Here is an 18,982-nt window from a genome sequence, read left to right as displayed (position 1 = left end):
ATATGAAAGTATTCATATCTTTGATGGCGTTTTTAACATTTAAATAAGAAATAGAATATAATGTTTTACAGCATGGCGATAAATTATAAACTGTACATAGACTTTCAGTAACAAATACCTAATACAGACATCCGGTAACAAAAGAAATACTGTATAACATTTTGAATAGTACAAATATCTTGCTTCATTGGATAAAACGAGTCGTGGTATAAAGCCTACGTATATGTCCTAGGAAGCGGCCTGAAGAAGGTGACCGCTAGGTCAACCCTACATAAGTACATAGGCTACGGCAGAGCTCGGCGCGCCGGTATATAATGTAACGTGAGGCTGTAGACTTATATGTGATGATATTAAATGCTTCAATGACATAAAGTAGTCCATATAAGTGACAAGCTTTGTGAACATAATCCTTGATACAAACCATGAAGCGACACCGATCGCCTCGGCAGTTTCCTCGTGTCCAACATTGTTAAAAAAACAAAAAGTAACTTCCAAGGTGATCGTCATTTGAACCAATTCATAACACTACACTTTCATTCGTCAAACCAGTTTTTGTATCCTGTTCTTTCTGAAAACTTACTTTCATTGTGCACTTCGGAAAATTAATCAGAGAAAAAAACTTCCGAAATCGAAAACTCCTACCCACTTATTTGGCAACGGAATAATGTTACGGATCTCAAAAGTCCGAAGAAAGAGGATCGAGTTAAGAATGCGGAACGTGTCCATTAACGACCGAAATAACAGTTATTTTACATAGGGCGGTGCGTGCAGTGGCGTGCGCCCACGGCGGAGTGCGAGCGGCGAGCGGCGAGCGCGGAGCCGCCGCGACATGGCGCGATGCACTGACTCGCGTTGGACTTGCAGAAATTTGCAGCGTCGCCGCCCTTGACGGGGGCGTTGCTCCGAGCCAGGGACGGACACCGAGCTGCGCACGCGACGCTCCCCCGCGGCCCACCGCACACCGTCACCCGACACACGGGCCCATCACCACCGACCAAAACTACCATTTATATCAACTGCCGGCCGGCCTGACTAACACTGTGACCTAAAGAGACGCACGCGTTAACACGATCACACCACGTTGGCTCACAGCAGCCTCGCACACTACCTGCAGGAACGCTAATTCTAGTGTTCTAACGTTGATCTCGATCAGCAATAAGAATCGATCGGTATCGTGTGCTATTTTTAGCCAATAGGCGCTGGAGGGCGGCGACCGTGAGCTCTCGCGCACAGCAGACGGCGCCCGCGCACCACAGATGTCAGGGTCGAGGCGCCCCAACTCTAACTTAATCTTTTATTTCCGTCCAGATGCAAGTATTTCTAATAACACTCCTTAATCTTTCCAATTTATATAAAACGTTTAGCCCTTTTAACATGAAACTGGTCTATAAAAGCCGCTTTCTTTTGCTTTCTTTTTCATATTTGCGGTGAAAGAACGAGTGGCATCGTGGAATGCGCCTTGTAGGTATATAGGAGTGACGTCGCCGTGGCCACGGGAGGCTGGAATGCTGCCTGCGCCCTCCGCCGCCGCCGCCCCTCGCAATCCGGACGCGGCCTTTAAACCGCTCCGACGTGTTTGCAGAGTTGTTTGCACATTTTTTTACATTCCCGTCCTTTTATTAAGCCCTCCTGTAATACCTACCTCAATATAATAATAGATACTGCAGAGTCCTTGCTGGAGTTGGGATTTTTTATATCTTTCGTTTATAAACATTTTTAAAGAAATACTTTCAAAGTAAAACCGTTTTAACTTTCGAGAAGTATCGAAGCTTTATGTAAGAACTTTGCGGTATGTAGGTACCTTAAATGTAAGATGAACGAACTTTATTGAATGCAGAGTTATTGTATAAGTAGCTAATTTACAGGGAACTGGGTTTCTTGTTCTTTGGATATAATCGACGGATCCAACAGCGAAACTATGAAATGGATAAGTGAAAGAAAGTGCAATCGATTTCACTTTCAAAACTAAATTAACTTTCTCCAGTGACATGTCTTACGTAATCTGAACAAAACAAGTCAGTAATAACCGCAACATTTATATCTGTAAAGGTCGGCAAGCATTTATTAACCAGATTTATCAATGTTAGATTCATTTGTGGCGCTACGCTCAGTCCTTGATTGATTTTTTCATAAGATGTTATTCACGTTTACATGACGTTCAAAAGAAGAGTACCTTTAATTAAGCAATGCAGACTTGAACTGCTGTCATATAATGATATATATTAAGTTTAAACGACATTTTTGCGCGTATACTGAACTCAAAAGCTACCTATACAATATAAGGTATGATCGTTTTTTGCTTCGAAACTTTCTTACAGTGAATGGCCAACAACTACATTCAGAAAACTGAGATCGTACCTACCTACAGCACAATTAATAAAATACTTTTCTGTTGGTATGCGGTGTGGTTACCTTTCTGTATAGCAAGTCAAACAGGCCAAAGCATACCCTGGGATCCGTCAAATATACACAAATGGTATTTTGTAAATAAAGACCTTATGTCCTTCTGTTTGGATACAAAATACTTTAATTTTTAATATTTTTTTGTTTGCCCCTCAGAGGAAATGCCGAGACTTCCAATTTAAATGGCAACCGGATAAATTAATGCGCCACTAAGAATTTGAAGGAAAATTACAGAGCAATTTTGATTTTTTCCTTCTCCAGAAGTATTTCGACGGACATATTCTAAAGTCCTAGTCGAGTTTTCGCCGCGTAGGATGCGGATCCCTTCCCTTAGCCTTGACCGTAACGTAGATTATATCTGACCACAAATTGACAGTCACTTTCAATCATAAAATGATTCTGGTGAGACGATATGCAAAGCGATGGCTAAACAATGAAAGCCGACGGACAGGTCGTGGTCGTCACTTTAATGATCGTGCTGCGGGATTCCAGCCCACCTTACTTTCCTCGCGGGAATTTATTTGAAAGTACTTTTATGTGTGGTGTTCAGTCTTGAAAAATACAATTGTTCTTTTGCGACAATGAAAGTCGTGGTCATGTAGTTAAAATGTTTTCGAACATATTTCATGTACATTGAATAGAATACAGGTATGTTTTAAAGTTGCGCACGCAATCCACACCTAAGGCTAAAGAAACTTCATACGATTATGTACGAGAGGTATTCATAGCAAAGGCAATAATTAAAACGTGCCGTAATCAATATCAGATGTAAACGTTGCAAAATCGTTTATAGTGAGCCTACAAATAGCCATGTAACTATTTGTGCTTTAAGCTTTTGGTTAACGTGTGAACCCGTGGTGTGAACGCTTTAAACAAGAATCAGAAATACATTTTCTAACCTTTGGGTCAGATTATACACCCTTTATTTTAATTTAATTATGTTTTACTATTAATAAATAAAACACAGTGTTAGAGAGTATCACGCAACTTTAGCAAACGAATTGAACAAAGAAGAATAATTACTATTGTTGTTTAATTTACAATTTTCTTAAATTATGATTGGTTTTCTATTTATAATTAAGTTTGCTTGTGTGCTTGTTGTACCTTAGTCTGAGAAAACAAAGTGATTTAAAGAATACCTAATGGTTATCTGTTTGATCAATGACTCGAATCTTTTTTCTTTTGTAACAATTATATACAGTATCGCAGAATTTGAGCTTAGCAATCCATTGTGAAATTTTGAACTCTGATATTCAAATAACTCGACCATCATCGTTGGCCTTTCAAAAAATAATGTTTGTTCAAGTTTCCTGGTAAAGTTTATGTAACATTGTAAAGAAATGTGCAAAAAGAAGTATCGCATAAGTGGAACACTTGAAAGGCTTTAGTTTGTTGATATTGTATGTAGTGGCACGCCAGCAATGCAGTCCAAGCCTTGCACCGAAACTGCATTACGCCATGTGTTCAGCCGGGGCAGGTGCGACAACGACCGCGCCTCTACGCAAGGTGCACTTTCACGCCCCGGACAAGGATTCTGATATAACTATACTCAATACTTTGATCATTTTCTGATCATTAAGGATGCTATAAATAACAAGTTTCTCTATGAGGTCAATAACACACGTTCGAGAAATTAACATATCTATATTTTGAAATGATTATGTTTTCTAAAGCATTTAATAGAACTAGTTTTAGTTTTGCATAATCACGGGTATTATATGTGATCATGTTTACATCTACATTATTTTTAAGCATAATCATTACTGTAATTGTAAGTTACACTATTTTTAGAAATGAAGTTATTAACTTTTCATAATGAATTATGTGCACATATTTTAATTTTAATATCTTATTTAGAATGGATCGAAATTTATCTTTCAGCATTGTTAGCTATATTTACCACAATTTTTCATTAAAGCTGAAGAGGATCGCATGACGCTTAACAAGTTTGTTGAAATCACGTCAATTAGAACGTGATTAGCTATAATTTTCCGATTAATTGAGCAGCAACAGTGCGCGCGGGCAGCCTCCCTCAAGCCGCGAGCATTTGATATGCGCCCGCGCACTCAAGCTAACGCGTGCTGCATTTACCACTTTATCACACAACTCTATCGGAATTCCTAATACTTGTTTATTCTTGTAACATAAATGCTGACGATTAATCGTATTATGTAACAATTCTTAGAAATATATTGTAACTATTCAGGTACCTAATTAGGTACTTTTCTTGATTATGAACTAAATGTTTCGTGAGGAAAAACTATATTTTATGTATGATATAATAGCGTGGCATAATACTCTACCCATCGTAATGTGTATTTCAGCAATACGCAAGAATATAGGTACAATTTTATGTTTTACAGCAAACCTCTAATGCAAAATGAAATACATAAAGTGAAGACGGTGCTGAACAAAATGGTTTCATATCTCCCACATCTATTACTTCACAGCCAAAGATGAAGAAGCATGCAAAACAACCGGTATCGTCACAACACCATTAGCATTTAATAAAGTTACAGAATGCAGTGAAACTGAACGTGACTCTTGTGACCCACTGGTCGAAAAATTGCACAAGTTGTGAGAGGTTGCTGATAACCCATCACCTAATTGACTCACACGAGGCTTGCAACAACACTCTGTTGTTTTGCACGTATCCGGATTTACTCACTGACCAACATACCGCGACTAACGGCTGTTCCCAATATGATATCTGTTGTTTTGCTCACTAAAGATAGGAATTTTATATTACTGTTTGCTGCTAATGTTAAAATTATATATCTAGTGAGCAAAATCACAGATAGATGATTAATTTATTAGAGATGGAACGGCCGCATGCTGTCGGCATGCATCTACTCAGTCAGCCAGAATGTAGCAAGCAAATGAAGGATTTAATAAATACTTATTTTAGTTTGTCCTTTTATGAAAAAAGGATTAATGCTAATGAAGTGGCTGCAAGGCGCTCAGAAATGTAATTAAATATTATCACATTAAACTCACCTTCCCAGAAACTCCTTTCAAAAGATGATTTTCGCTCTTTTTTCTTGATGACATCAACTGGTTTTCTGCAATAAAAACACATCGATATAAAATAAATACAAGAATTAATTCGAGAAGTTCTACCGTGGATTACATGATGAATTATTTCTCATAAAATATTAGATGATAATGATAGCCAATCGCATCAAAATCAGGGTAAGTTACAGTCACGCCACAAAAAGTAGCCGGTATGCGTACAATACTGAATCATAAATTGTTTTGCAACAGAAGTCGTGTGTGAGTGCACAGTTTATTTACTGGGCGGGCAAGTAATCGAATGAACGTCGGTTGTGCACGCTTTGAGCCTACACAGCGGGTAGTGATTTATCGCGATTCAGTGTAAGTGACCAATTTCTGTAATAGTAACAATTAGCGATGGCGGGTGGCGCTCGCTCCCGCCTCCTGCCTCAACACTACGCCCGCCATTACGGCCGCTCTGCCGACACTGTTTTAAACCGTTTATTAGTGGGTGCTTTAAGCCCTAGTCTGGTAAAAGTTGTAACTATGATGTAAGTACTTGGTTATTTTTTATTTCATTTTCGTCTAGGATTGCTAAAACATAGCACAGTAGTAAATACATGAGAGAGTCATGCTTATATCCAAATTGACGAATTTGCCAAAAAATATTTTGCTGTTTTGAGGTACAAAGATGTGTGGTGTATTGTGCAGCATCTTAAAAAATATTTAACAATAATTTTCTTATTGCCTTATTTAGTAGGTCGTCAACTAATGCCACAAGAGCTCCGTTGCGTAAGATGGAACATCATTCACAGCCGAAACCAACCTAAATTAGTCCAAAGTTAATCAAAACCAATCAACTGCAATCATATAATTTGCAGCGATCGAGAATGTTTCAACATTATTGGAATTCATTCTACAACATTTGACAACGAATAACATCGAAAACAGGTCATCGGCTGCCTTTAGTGAAATGTCAGGGTCCGCGGCGACGAATAGAATCAGAATGCCAACAGACTGGCGACGTTGAATCATGAACGCAGCCGATATCATACGACAGGAATTTCTTCAATGAAAATGAATTTTCAATAATATACAAGACATTCAAAATTATTTGACGTTGTCACGTGAAAGCTTCGCAATGCATGCATATATGTATGTTTCTGTTAGCTAACTTATTGTGTTGTATAACTTGTCAAGGTTATTTTTTGTTTATTAGGCTACATTTTAATATTTGCATAAATAATGTCCTCGCTGGAATGGCATAGTGCACGCGCAATAAATACTCGCTATAAGAAGGAGCAAAAATATCTTTAAGAATGTATTTAGAATTCTACATAGACAATTATGCATTACTGGAAGAATAAAACTATTGGATTAATGAATAGGTTTAACCATCTCCAAACCTGGAATGCGCTGCGCATTCTTCCATCGTTATTAAAAGTTATTTTTACGACCGAACCGATAACCTACACTAGGAGAAATACAGAGCGATCGCGAAAGGCAAAATGGAATCAAGTCTAACCTAACGCAGGCTAGGCTAACCACGTCGTGACTCCCCCCGCGCCCCGACAGCGGCGCGGCGGGCGACGCGGGCGCAACTCGCGCGCTCTCCTGCACCGGAAAGCCTTCACGATAATATTCAGTTACAAACATCGAACTACTTGATCACCTAAACCTTCTTTAGATAAACCAGTTCATAACAACTTTTCTCACATACGCTTAAACGTTAAGCTTATATGGTCTTAACTGCTAAGGTCATGTCAAGACTGCATCAACGACGACATTGAATTTCCTCAAGATCAAATTAATTGCTCTTAATTGATTTGTATCAATTTTGAATGGTTCTGAGCTATATGAATATTTATTACGGTTGTTATCTAAATCCTAGAGTGATTTTAAATTAAATTTGGCAGCTCACTAATTGGTATGATCAATTTAGCATAACGTTAACGTAACTACGTTTGTAACTATATTAGGCATGCTGAAACTAGATAAAAATAAATAGCAAACAATAAAAACTTTGAATAGTGAACACCAAAATAAGGTGCCAGTAAGAAAAAACGTTTTTCTTGATACAAAAAAAATACAGTTTGTATTCAATTGCGTTGCATTTTTTTTTCTACAAAATGCAGTTTATTTTTTGTCATTGACCAATGTTATATTTAGTAACATTAAACTGCATTTCCAAATAAAATACTTAAATAAACACTCGCCGCATTCTGATCTATTGATTAAGGTCACGTTGGATACTAACCGGACTTTACAAACAACAATGACATAAACATTGACCGTCTTACCACAAAAACTTTTAAACGTCAGTTTATGCCTTGTCTAAAAAAATGTCAAATTATGACGTTGACATATGGTTCATTTTGCAGCCAAAATTTTATTAGACAACTGTAAAACAGGGTTTAAAGTTTTTGTAGTAAGGCCCTGAAACTTTTTCAGGTTTTGAAATACCTAATTTGAATGTTACGTCTTGCTATTTTGTCAAAATCGTTTATTATGACACAATACTAGGCTAGTCAAACGGAGCTAGGAAGAGGCTAAGCAGATGAATACGAATACCTATATTATATTAATTTTTAACTTTAAATTCGTCTCATGCGCAATGCAACAACTCAAACTTTACCATTTTTGTAAACTGACATTGTGAAAATAAAGACTTGACAGGAAAACCATTCGTTTACAAAAGTTCTTTGTGTGTACAACGTGTGTATAGTAAGTTCAACTCAGTCGTGCGCGCGGCCCTATGTGTGGGTAACCCTTGTACATATACAGTGACTTTGTGTGCGTGACAAGAGGTACAGTCGGGTACAAATACCTACAGTTATTTAGGGGTTGTATACGGCTGTTTAAAGTACAGTTATTACGTAATTTAGTTTATCCAAACTAATATTATAAATTCGAAAGTAACTCTGTCTGTCTGTCTGTCTGTCTGTCTGTCTGTCTGTCTGTCTGTCTGTCTGTCTGTCTGTCTGTCTTTTCTTCACGCCTAAACTACTGAACCGATTTGTGTGAAATTTGGTACAGACATAGTTTGAAACTTGAGAAAGGACATAGGATAGTTTTTATTACAAAAAAATAAAATTATTTCGGACATATAGCGCCATCTATTGGTCAAATCAAAAATCTGCTGGTAGTCACTATTCCACGCGAACGAAGTTGCGGGCAAAAGCTAGTTTATTTATAATGATTCTGTATCGCTACTTGAAAAATCAAATGATGAATTTTCGGATTCGCTACTTTCACCAATGTTAATTATAAATTCTGACTCCATGTCAAAATGTCTATAGTATTCTTCTTTTTTCTTTTGTACATGTCGACAAGTATTACCCCACATCCCTTCATCAATTTGATTTAAACGTTCATTAATGAGTTTCATTATTTCCGTCTTATTTTGGTCGACATTATGCGAAGCAATATAATTTTTTTAAATTCCCCACACATTTTGTTTCCATTATTATACTAAATTATAGGTCCGCGTACCCCGAGCTAGAAAATATGTAAGGAGTATTTAATTCATCTTAGATATTTCACTTCATTTATTTCTTAGATACTGTCAATGTCAATTTGAAAAGCCGTATGAGAAAATAATGATAAACTGTAAAATGTAATAATAAAAAGCTTTGAATGTTGTTTCATTTTTTTGAAACGCTACCTGACTCCTTAAAACATTTTCTCCGTGAAGAACTAGACATTTTCGTAAACGACTGTACCCATAACAAAAAGCGATGAGAACACGTCATGCTCGGACGACGTCACTGTCACACGAATGAAAGTTGTATATTTACAAGCCGACGCACACATAGGGCCGCGCGCAAATCTGAGTTGAACTATCTATACTAAACTACCAAAGTAAATGCTACTTAAGACATTTAGAGGTATATATGAGTTTTTTAAATGCAATAATTCCTTTTCACGTAGGTACGTAAGTACCTAACTAAGTATATTCCTAATACAAATAGTACCAAATGCATGCTTACTACGCTCATAATAAAACCATTTACCGAATTGATATATTGCGTACTTATTTCATTGCTTAAAAAGAATATTGACTGTTAATATAAAGGTTTAAGAAAACGTTGCAGTCGGTTCGGCACTAGGGTGGGCCGAGATCAGCCGACGACGGCAGTGCGGACTCGGTACCGTTAGCAGGCGCCGAGCTGCAACTTCGCAGAATCACTGCATCAGCCTTCACTTCATTATCCGCAGATACATTACTAAGGGTTACCGTACCTGTATTTGATGGATCGCACGATCAAATCGAGTCACCTACATTTTGAGACCGTTTTAAGTCAATATTTGCAATCAAAAGATTGATGAAGCTTCGTTATCTAACAGTTTATGAGCCACTGCGACCTGGCTATATATTTTCCCGCACTAAATGTAAGTATTGAATGACAATATCACAAAAACGCGTTTATTGAACTTGAAATTGGGAACGCCCACCAGAAAGCTTTTTGTGCTCGACGAATTGAATCCCACCAAAATAATAAGAAATGCGTGTTAAATCTTCAAGGACGCATCGCGTTTAATTTATAATAGCATCCGTATCTATTCAGAGATTTGCATGTAATGCTACCGCACAAAAACTTAGCTTAAAATTCTTCGTATCTTAATATTTATTTGTAAACTGCGTTACTAGCTTATAATTAACTGGTGGCAATTATTATCATTGCAAAACCGAAACAGATATTTACAATCTGGTCTTTTATATCGAATATATTTGACTCAGACAAATTGGCTTCCTGTCCAACTGGATTGATTATAAAAAGTCAGTTCAGACATACGATAGTCAGGTATTTAATTACTCGTACAACGTCCAAATATTCACATTCTGAGGCATTTGGAAATGGACTTATTGTTACTTGTACCCAAACACTTAGCAACTGTTAGCGAAAGATACAATTGTTTGAACATGTAAATGACTAAATAGCCCCCTTATAAACGGGGCAACGAACAAGTCGATAAATGGAAAGTGGGAGAAGCGTGCGAACAGGGTCGAACGTGCTATTGTCACCGCAACGTCACTTTGCGATATTTCCTACTCATGAACATGGTATACAGTGGCACACACATTATGTTTATACTGTATATGAACAAGATCAAGGCGCTAGGCGCCTCGTTCGCCGCTTCCGCCTCTCCAGTTTGGAATTCCATATATTCGCCGCGTCGATACGGGTTAAATTAAATGACAAAGTTAGAATGCGGCGTTGTACGCCAGGCAACGTTATTGCAAATACTTCATTTATTAAAGCCTACTTTTCTGAAGAGAAAATAAGTTTACAGTCATGAAATTATTATTTCTATCCTAAATTCGTTTACTTTGTGGTTCTTTATAAACGTTCTATATAAATAGATACATGGACACAAAACAATAATGTCAATTAGGATGTGAGTATGATTAAGACGTTTATCAACAAGTCCAATAACATAATCAGCTGGTATATCAACGTCAACTAAGAGATAACTATAATTTGCAAATCATACTTAGCATTGTCTTAATCTTATGTGGGCGGTGAATGCAAAGCGGATAAAAACTGACTCTCGATAGCATCGCCGTGATCGATGCCTATGATTATCAACACACATGAGAGAAAGTATGGACAGATACAAACATAAATTTAATAACAGTATTAGATGTATTGGATTGCAGAGACGGCGTCTGAGAGTTGCAGGGCCAATCAGTGCGGGCGGCGACGGCGGCGCGGGTACCGTTAGCGCGCGCCTGTGCCGGCCGCGCGGTACCCACATCAGACCATGCAGCCTACTTAACCCTTAATTTGGAAATGTATCTTTAAAGATACAACAACTTTTAAAAAATCTGTAACATTAAATAATTGTGTTTTTTTGAATCGATCGATTTAATTATAAAGTTTGACTCATGACATCACTAGGAAAAGTAAGTCTATTGCATTTTCAACAACTGGACATCCCGATTTACGTCAACCTGAAAAAATGACGGTCGCGAAGAACAACAAAGCTGTAAGTTTTATTGATTTTTATTATTTTTTATATGTGATGATGTCAGGTTCTTACTATTTTATGTGTGTAACGTAATATACTAACGATTTAGCTGAAATAATGGCATAGAAATGTATTTATCGAGCCATGACAAGGTGTCAAACCTCAATGTATCTTTAAAGATACTTTGCTCAAATGTCAACTATACAACATTGTATCTTTAAAGACACATTGCCAAAAGTTAACCTATTATCGCACGTTAAAATTCTCGTAATTTTTATATAAAAAAATATTAACTACATGCATGTGAGACCCTACAGCATGTAAGGTTCCGTAGGATAAAATTAATTTTTATTTAGATTTTTTTTTTGCATAATTTTTGACATAATTTCATATAAACAGTTCAGTGTTCAGTTTGCTTGGGTTTGGTTTGGTTGCATGTGCAATTTTTTTGTTCGTAGGTATTAAAACGAGCAAGATCAAAGCGCATTCTAGCGTTGATTCCTGCAGGAAATGCACGATCGGACGACAGTGACACAACAGACAATGAGGAAGATAACACAGCCAGTGACACAACATTGCCAGTTTATGGAATACAACATGATTCTTATAGTAGTTCCTCAACACCTTCACTGGATTCGGATAAAATATAATGTGAGATTATGTCTAACTAAACAACGGAACTGTTTTTACGATTTTCATGAAAAAAAAATAAATTTTCTTACCAATTAACTATTTTATTTTATAACCCCGATTTGGTAATGTATCCTTTTGGATACACTATCGAAAAACTATACCTTCCTCCGTATTTGGCAATGTGTAAAATAAGATACATATTATTTCAGCGCAATTACTGAAAAAAAAATTTTTTGAATATTTTTCTCTATTTCCTTATACCTCAAATAATTAGACTACAGTATTTTTTTTATAAAATTTGATAAAGATTATGCTTGCCAAATTAAGGGTTAATAACTGATAATGGACCACTCATCTCATGTGAGATAATGTTCCAATGACAAGATTCATAAATGCAACGCAACACGAAACGATACGACCAAAAATAAAATCATGTAAGTAGAACACATTTTCGTTACGCTACATCTGAATGAGCACTAACAGCGCTATTTGGAATTCAATGACAACAAAACCTAGTTGAAGTCGGCGACCAACATTTGCGACCAATAAGTGTTACACGTTCAGACGCTGACTGAATACGATTGTAAAACTGAGAAGATGGTCCGTTAGAGAGTGCATGACTGAATGACCTCGAACGTTGTCTCCTCGGCCAGCCTAGGCGCGGTGACTTGCACATTCATGTAAAACAAAGTTGCTCTAATAATAGATTATATGCAGTGACCACGCCCAGTCGCATTCTGGGACAAGTCAATATTGTGTACCTACGACGATCATTTACATTACACCTATCCATTATGAGGAGCGGTCGAAAGCTCTGCAAGTTCTCATTATTATGGTATTCGTTATTGAGCATGTTTTCTCTTTCAAACTACTATGTGGGTCATATCGTGATCGTTATTGCTTTGATTATCTATAAAAGAACATTGCCTTTTCAAATATGTGGGACTGAGACCAATTCTGTCAGATGTTTATTGCTTAATAGTTTAAAATTCAGTTCCATTATTTATTGATATCGATAAAAATGTGCTAAATAACATTCTCTTTTGAGAATATCTTGGCGAAATCTTGAAGTAATCGCTGAATAAGAGAATATTGAATGAATGTGTGAAACATTTAACAACCTTGCATACAGCAGCAGGAAAACCAATTAAAATTTCTCGTTTCCCTTGCAGTATCTTACTTTCGTATTAAATATTAACGACATCATACAAGATTCCAAATGGTTCTTGAATTCTAAGAAGATACGGTGGAATTTTCGGCGTTCTAACAATTGTCACTAATAACGGCAACTGCAAGTCTGCAATCTACTAAAAGCTTTTATCCTTCGCAAGGCACTAACCTCTAAGTAGATACTATGCATGCATACACCTCAGAAAATACGTTGTTTAGCAATCCTAAATTTGGATATGATTTCACCTTACCTATAGGTACAAAGTCGTAGATATGAAGGAACTGCTGCAATTAGAAACGGCAATTATCTTTATGAAGTATACTCAGACGGCATAACTACCCATTACTAGTACTTATTCAGCAGATCTAAGACAATAAGGATGTTCGTAAAATGGCAGTCATTTGTAGCAAGTTTCAATAAGTATAAACTAGTGAAGTTGAGTTGTTATGAAGTAAGTTTGAGGGAGAAGTTACAGCGTACGTAGCGTTTATATAGCGGGTTACATGGAGCTGGCACGCCTGTACGGCGCAGGGCAGGCGGCAGGCGCAATGCGGTAATTATTGCAGCCGTATTCCAAACCCACTGTCTTTCCTAATTACAAAATCTATCCAAAAGTATCTGATGACACTGCAGGCAAAGAAAACTAATATGTGCAAAATTGAAGGCGTTTCTTTGTAATGTGCTGATCACTATCTTGCCAAAAAATTAAAACATAAATAGAAGACTTTTTTTATTACTTCATGAGCCCTGGCTAACGATATGGCTATATTGCATTCGTGAAATTGTATTTGCATTTTTTCTTTTAAAAATTTCGGCGACCCCAATTCGATTCCATAATCCCAACCTGACCCATATAACTTGACCGACATTTTAACAGTAAAAGTTCCAAAATTCATCGATGGAAAAATCTGTTTCAGTTTGCCGACACGCTTGAATAAACATAAGCGGATGAAAATATTAAAAACAATTATTTCGTAGGGTTCAGAGAAAAGTTTAAATTAGGTTTATTTTTGTTGCTCAAATCATGAGTTGGGTAATATGTATATTTCAATTTGCTACACCGTATCTTCAGGAGGCACTTTAAATCCTTGAACATTTCTGCCTATCTTTCGTTCTCTGGTACAGGCTAGGACGCTGCCTATCCGGTGATAGATAAAATCGTGAATAATGCATATAAATAGGGTGAGGTAGCGCAACCAATCAAATTCTATGAATATGTAGAGTGGCCGTTTATGGTGTTTGAATTTATTTACCTAGCGCTGAGCTGAAGCTTCACCAGTACTGGAGGACGTAAGTGTTTGCAGGCTAGGTCCGCATAGAAAGCGTTTGCTGTAATATATGTTAACTATCCACCATTGAACACTTTTATGGGTTGCCTAACAAAATGCTATTAAAGTCGTCGAGAGGTTTTTGGGTCGCGACAGTGCTGAGACAAAAGACAAACGAGAAGAAAGATTAATGATCGACAGTTTGATGGTTTTAAAATCCGCGTCAACTTTCAAGTGAGTTTACCCATAAATGTAATTGCTTTCTATTCTGTGTCAAACAGCATTTGTTTGCAAGAGTTGTTAGGCTGCAATACTTAACATTATCTTTTAAGACTTCTTAATAATAGTACAGTATAAAATCTGGTAAGTATTCACATCATCTAGAAGACACTCAATCACTTTAAATATTTTAACGATTTATTTATGACCCTATAAATTACGAACTTAACATTGCGTGGGAGGGTGGCCGAGCCTTTCTCATTCAAATTTTACTATGTTTTAATAGAATACATATCAATAATTAGTGTAGCCCGGAAATGGCTTTAGTTTTAATTAAATAGCGGTTCTTTTTTGTTATATTATGCTAGGTAGGTATATAAACATAAGTGATTTGTTCTACGTGACATCAGAAGATATAAAGGTATCATAACTCATGATGTCACATCTTATAGGTACATAGGAAACAGTCATATAGCAAATGACATGACTCATTTGCCAAGATTTTAATGCTTACCTACCATAAAGGTATTATTCTCGAAGAAAAAACGTACGAGTAAATAAACTTTGAGTACAAACAAGCAGCTAAACCCACTTTTAAATATGACTTCACTCATGATCAATACGTTAGAATGATCATAAACAAAGGAATCTTTATAGTGACGCGTAAATTCATCGTTTTCAGAATGTGTCGAGGGCATTTAGTCTATATTTACATTGGAGAGCCTCTTGACAATAGATTACCTAATCTATCTAATCTACCTAGATATAATAGGAATGTTGCACACTGCATTTGTTGCACAAAACACTTCAAATGTGGAGTTGAAACGTGAAATTCAAGTTAGACATTACACAATGACTCGCACGTTTGTTTAAACGAATACAAATCAAGATATGTAATGATAACTTACCGAAACTAATCTGACGTATTTCGTATTTTATGTTGTTTTAGTTTTCATTTTAGAGATGGACTAGAAATAGCACAGTATTCAAAATTCAAAGTGTGGAAGTTTTGCAAAATATTTTTTCTCGAACATGCATGGAAAGGTTGCCATTACAAATTACCTACTTACTTTCAATTATTATTTTGAGAAAACTGCTATATCCTGTCTCATGTAAAGATGTATTAGTACTTTTTATTAGAACAAAGTTAGTTAGTAGCTAGTTTGTTGCAGTGAATAATATCTGCACAGTTGTATCATATATCCCAATCACGCTCTCGAATATAAGTATACGAATTGGATTTCAAAACAAACTTAGAATCAAATATGCAATGGACTGCTACTAAGTAAAGATTAGCAAAAGGATTTATGGGAAAAGGTTATTTTCATTTAAATGCTTTTACGGTAAGGTCCAAAATTTCTTATTTCTTGTAATACGTAGCTAAAGTACGCAATGTCATGTTAAGACACAAAACAATCCTCTCAAGACACTGACTATGGCTGATTTGACTGTTTAGATTTCAGAGCTAAACATTTGAAAATATTTATACTATCTTATCGGGCAACCATGCGAAATATTCAAATCTATCTTGAGCGGTGTTTACAATCAGTATCGATGCTCGTATGTTTTTGTGATGCTAGGAGATAATTGTCTGATGAATCAGATGAGTGATCATACAATGATAGCGATCTACTTTCTATTTCACGATCTGAAGCCGTGACGTTTTAATTAATATTCTTCAGCGAACGTTATACAACACGAAAATCGTAATTGAAATATTTCACTTAGGTATCTTAAGTTATCTTGAGCACTTTGTTTACAACAATTAGTCTCGTCAGTATCTGATCACGTGTCTCTTAAGAATTAATTTGAGTTGTTTTGTAACAAACAATAATAAAAAAAGCGTGTAAAAAACAAAAGTGTCGTGGTACCGCCAAGTGGACCCGCTTGGCGATTCTCAAATACGATTTACGATAATTTCGAACACGCACTTGCAAAGCATGTCAATAAATTCTTATGAGAGTTTCCTTATGTTAATTTCTAGATTTCGAATATACATTTTCAGGAATACTGATAAGACGTAGTTGTACAAAAGGAGTATTATATAAATCCAAGTTTTTGCTTTCGCTGTGAAAATACGCAATTTCTCATCATCAGGACAACAATGAAATGTAGTAAATTCTACGTTTATTCAATAATTCTCCGTCTAAGCAAATTGCAGGATCAGTTTCTGTTTGTTAAGCGACTTCTACTAAACCTAAATCGAATTTGAATTTGTCTGGTAACAGCTGGCCCGAACACTAGAGCATTGCTATGCAATATCTGTTGTTCTCTATAAATATAAGATGTTAGCGTGTTTATACAACAATTGCATAATTGGAGATATATTGCAGTAAATACTATTTATCACATAAGTTGTACACTATACGAGTAAGTACGATCTTTATGATCTAGTCGTGGCTTGTAATAATCACGCAAATCTAAAAAATATCTTTGAAACATCAATTAACTTTTTATTACTGTCGTAAATAATTAATTTCAAATAGCTTACCTAAATATTTATATAGAAACTTGTAACCAGTGACAAATTCCTAGCGCTAAGTTTCTACTAAGTAATTTACCACTTATCTCTAGGTCAACACTAAGCAGTCTTCTAAGATGTTTTAAGTAAACCTATTTGACGATTACACTGTAAATTCCTCTAACACCAAGAATATTGCAAATAACTGTATACAATTTGTGTACATATCGTCTTAATTGAAAAAATATTCGTAAATATACATAGGTTTATGTACATAACCACTCAAACATTGTTAAAAAGTGGGTCACAAATATTTGACCGAGCTCTTCATTTCGCTAATTTTACCGTTGACTTTGCAAAAGCGACCGCTTTTTTTAAATATTACTAGTAATGTGGGGTACTCTTTTATGGCAAAATTGATGTTTATCCAATTAAGCACAACATGCTCTGAAAACCAAGATTCTACTCGTAAGTGTGAGTAATTAGAAATCTTATCCGTCATCTTAACTATCCACTATTGGTTGGTTTCATCTATTAAAAACAGTTCACTATTCGGAGATCCTAGCATCGCAATGATCGCTTCGACGTGTAGAAGGCCAGGGTTCGTGCACGTTTTAGTGTAACAGTGGGTGCTTGCATAGGGCTGGTAGGTATAGAGAGCACACAAGTAGGCTGGTCGGTGCAGCAGGGAGCGAGGGCGCAGCTGGCCGGCGCCCCCTGCGCCACCCCGCTATTGTTACCCGCTAGTTTGCATGAAAATAGAGAAAACTCTCCATGTGTGTCGCCGTTCCGAATAAAATATTCTTTTCTTTGTTTATAGCCGTTGTTCCTGTGCAACTAGTAAAAGTATTGTTTGCTGAGAAAACAATGAAGTTAGGTATTTTATCATTTAGCGGAATCTTTATGAAACAATTTCGCTGGTTACGTAAAAAAGTTCACAGGAGTAGTTTTTGTCTTTAATAAAATTACATATTTAAGTGCATAATGTCTTCCTGTTTTGACTGTCTGGCTTTCTTTAAATAAACAGTTTAATTGTGTAAGAGATACAAACAATTCAAATGTTTGTAAATAGTGCGAGATTGGCCACTTACATACTTTATGAAAGTTAATTACATGAACAATAAAATAGATATTCACAATTCCATGAAAAATGGACGATAATTAAAGTATATGTGAATCTCACATGCACATAGAGTTAACCGACCGGAATAAATTAGAAGGAATCTAGTTCGCGTTTATCTATCTATCTGCTTACCTACATGAATCATTGGGTGCAAGCCTGTTTGCAGATATTCAGAGCACAAATGCGGTTCCACTAGGTACCTGTTTATTGTTACCTAATGCAAATATGGTAACCCACGTGCATGCCTATGAAATAGACAAAGCAATCAATTTTGTTAGCGTGCAGCGTCAGCGTTGTTGGATGTCAATAATAGGCAACTAAACAGACGTGGACTAATTTATGACACGAGTTGGCCAGTATTGTACAATATAGTACAATTGTAAATGCAGGACTAAGTAAAACAATACTCTATTCAAAATGAATGCAAATTAGCATAATCCTATCCATGCATTTGATTATAATATATCCAAAGCCTCGGAGCAATCATGGTTGGCCGTCACAGCGCGCACAGCTGTGCCCGCCTGGTCCCGCCCATCACAAGAAACTAGAGAAAACATAAAACTCGCTTCCAGTTCTGTTGGAAAACGTTAGGTTCATTACTAACCATTTGCTCGGCTCACTTGTAAATGGATATTTTCAATTGCAACCAGTGATTACTTCCCCTAAGGTGAAAATTTACTTTCTTTCATTGATGACCGAGTTTCTGTGGGAGCAGTTTTCCCTGCTCATGCGAAGTT

The 18,982-nt window shown here is 36.4% G+C and overlaps 1 protein-coding gene and 1 long non-coding RNA gene across 4 annotated transcripts in view; one reads left to right on the top strand and one right to left on the bottom strand.

Annotated features, from left to right (window-relative positions):
- The window catches only part of Bbg (big bang), a 36,883-nt gene that overhangs the window by 6,842 nt on the left and 11,059 nt on the right, over positions 1–18,982 (bottom strand). For all 3 annotated transcript variants that reach the window (XM_021333200.3, XM_049836498.2, XM_049836497.2), the window contains exon 3: positions 5,401–5,465. In XM_021333200.3, the coding sequence (XP_021188875.3) occupies positions 5,401–5,465 (65 nt within the window). The remainder of the gene's footprint in view (positions 1–5,400; positions 5,466–18,982) is intronic.
- On the top strand, positions 5,647–12,336 carry LOC110370019 (uncharacterized). Its single transcript, XR_010278160.1, has 3 exons — positions 5,647–5,778; positions 11,060–11,388; positions 11,829–12,336. It is a non-coding gene; the product is annotated as an uncharacterized LOC110370019 (long non-coding RNA).

Source organism: Helicoverpa armigera, chromosome 3 (genome assembly GCF_030705265.1).
Source record: "Helicoverpa armigera isolate CAAS_96S chromosome 3, ASM3070526v1, whole genome shotgun sequence".
NCBI classification, from domain to species: domain Eukaryota; kingdom Metazoa; phylum Arthropoda; class Insecta; order Lepidoptera; family Noctuidae; genus Helicoverpa; species Helicoverpa armigera.
Note: the sequence above shows the minus strand (reverse complement) of the source record. Positions and strands in the feature narration are given on the sequence as shown.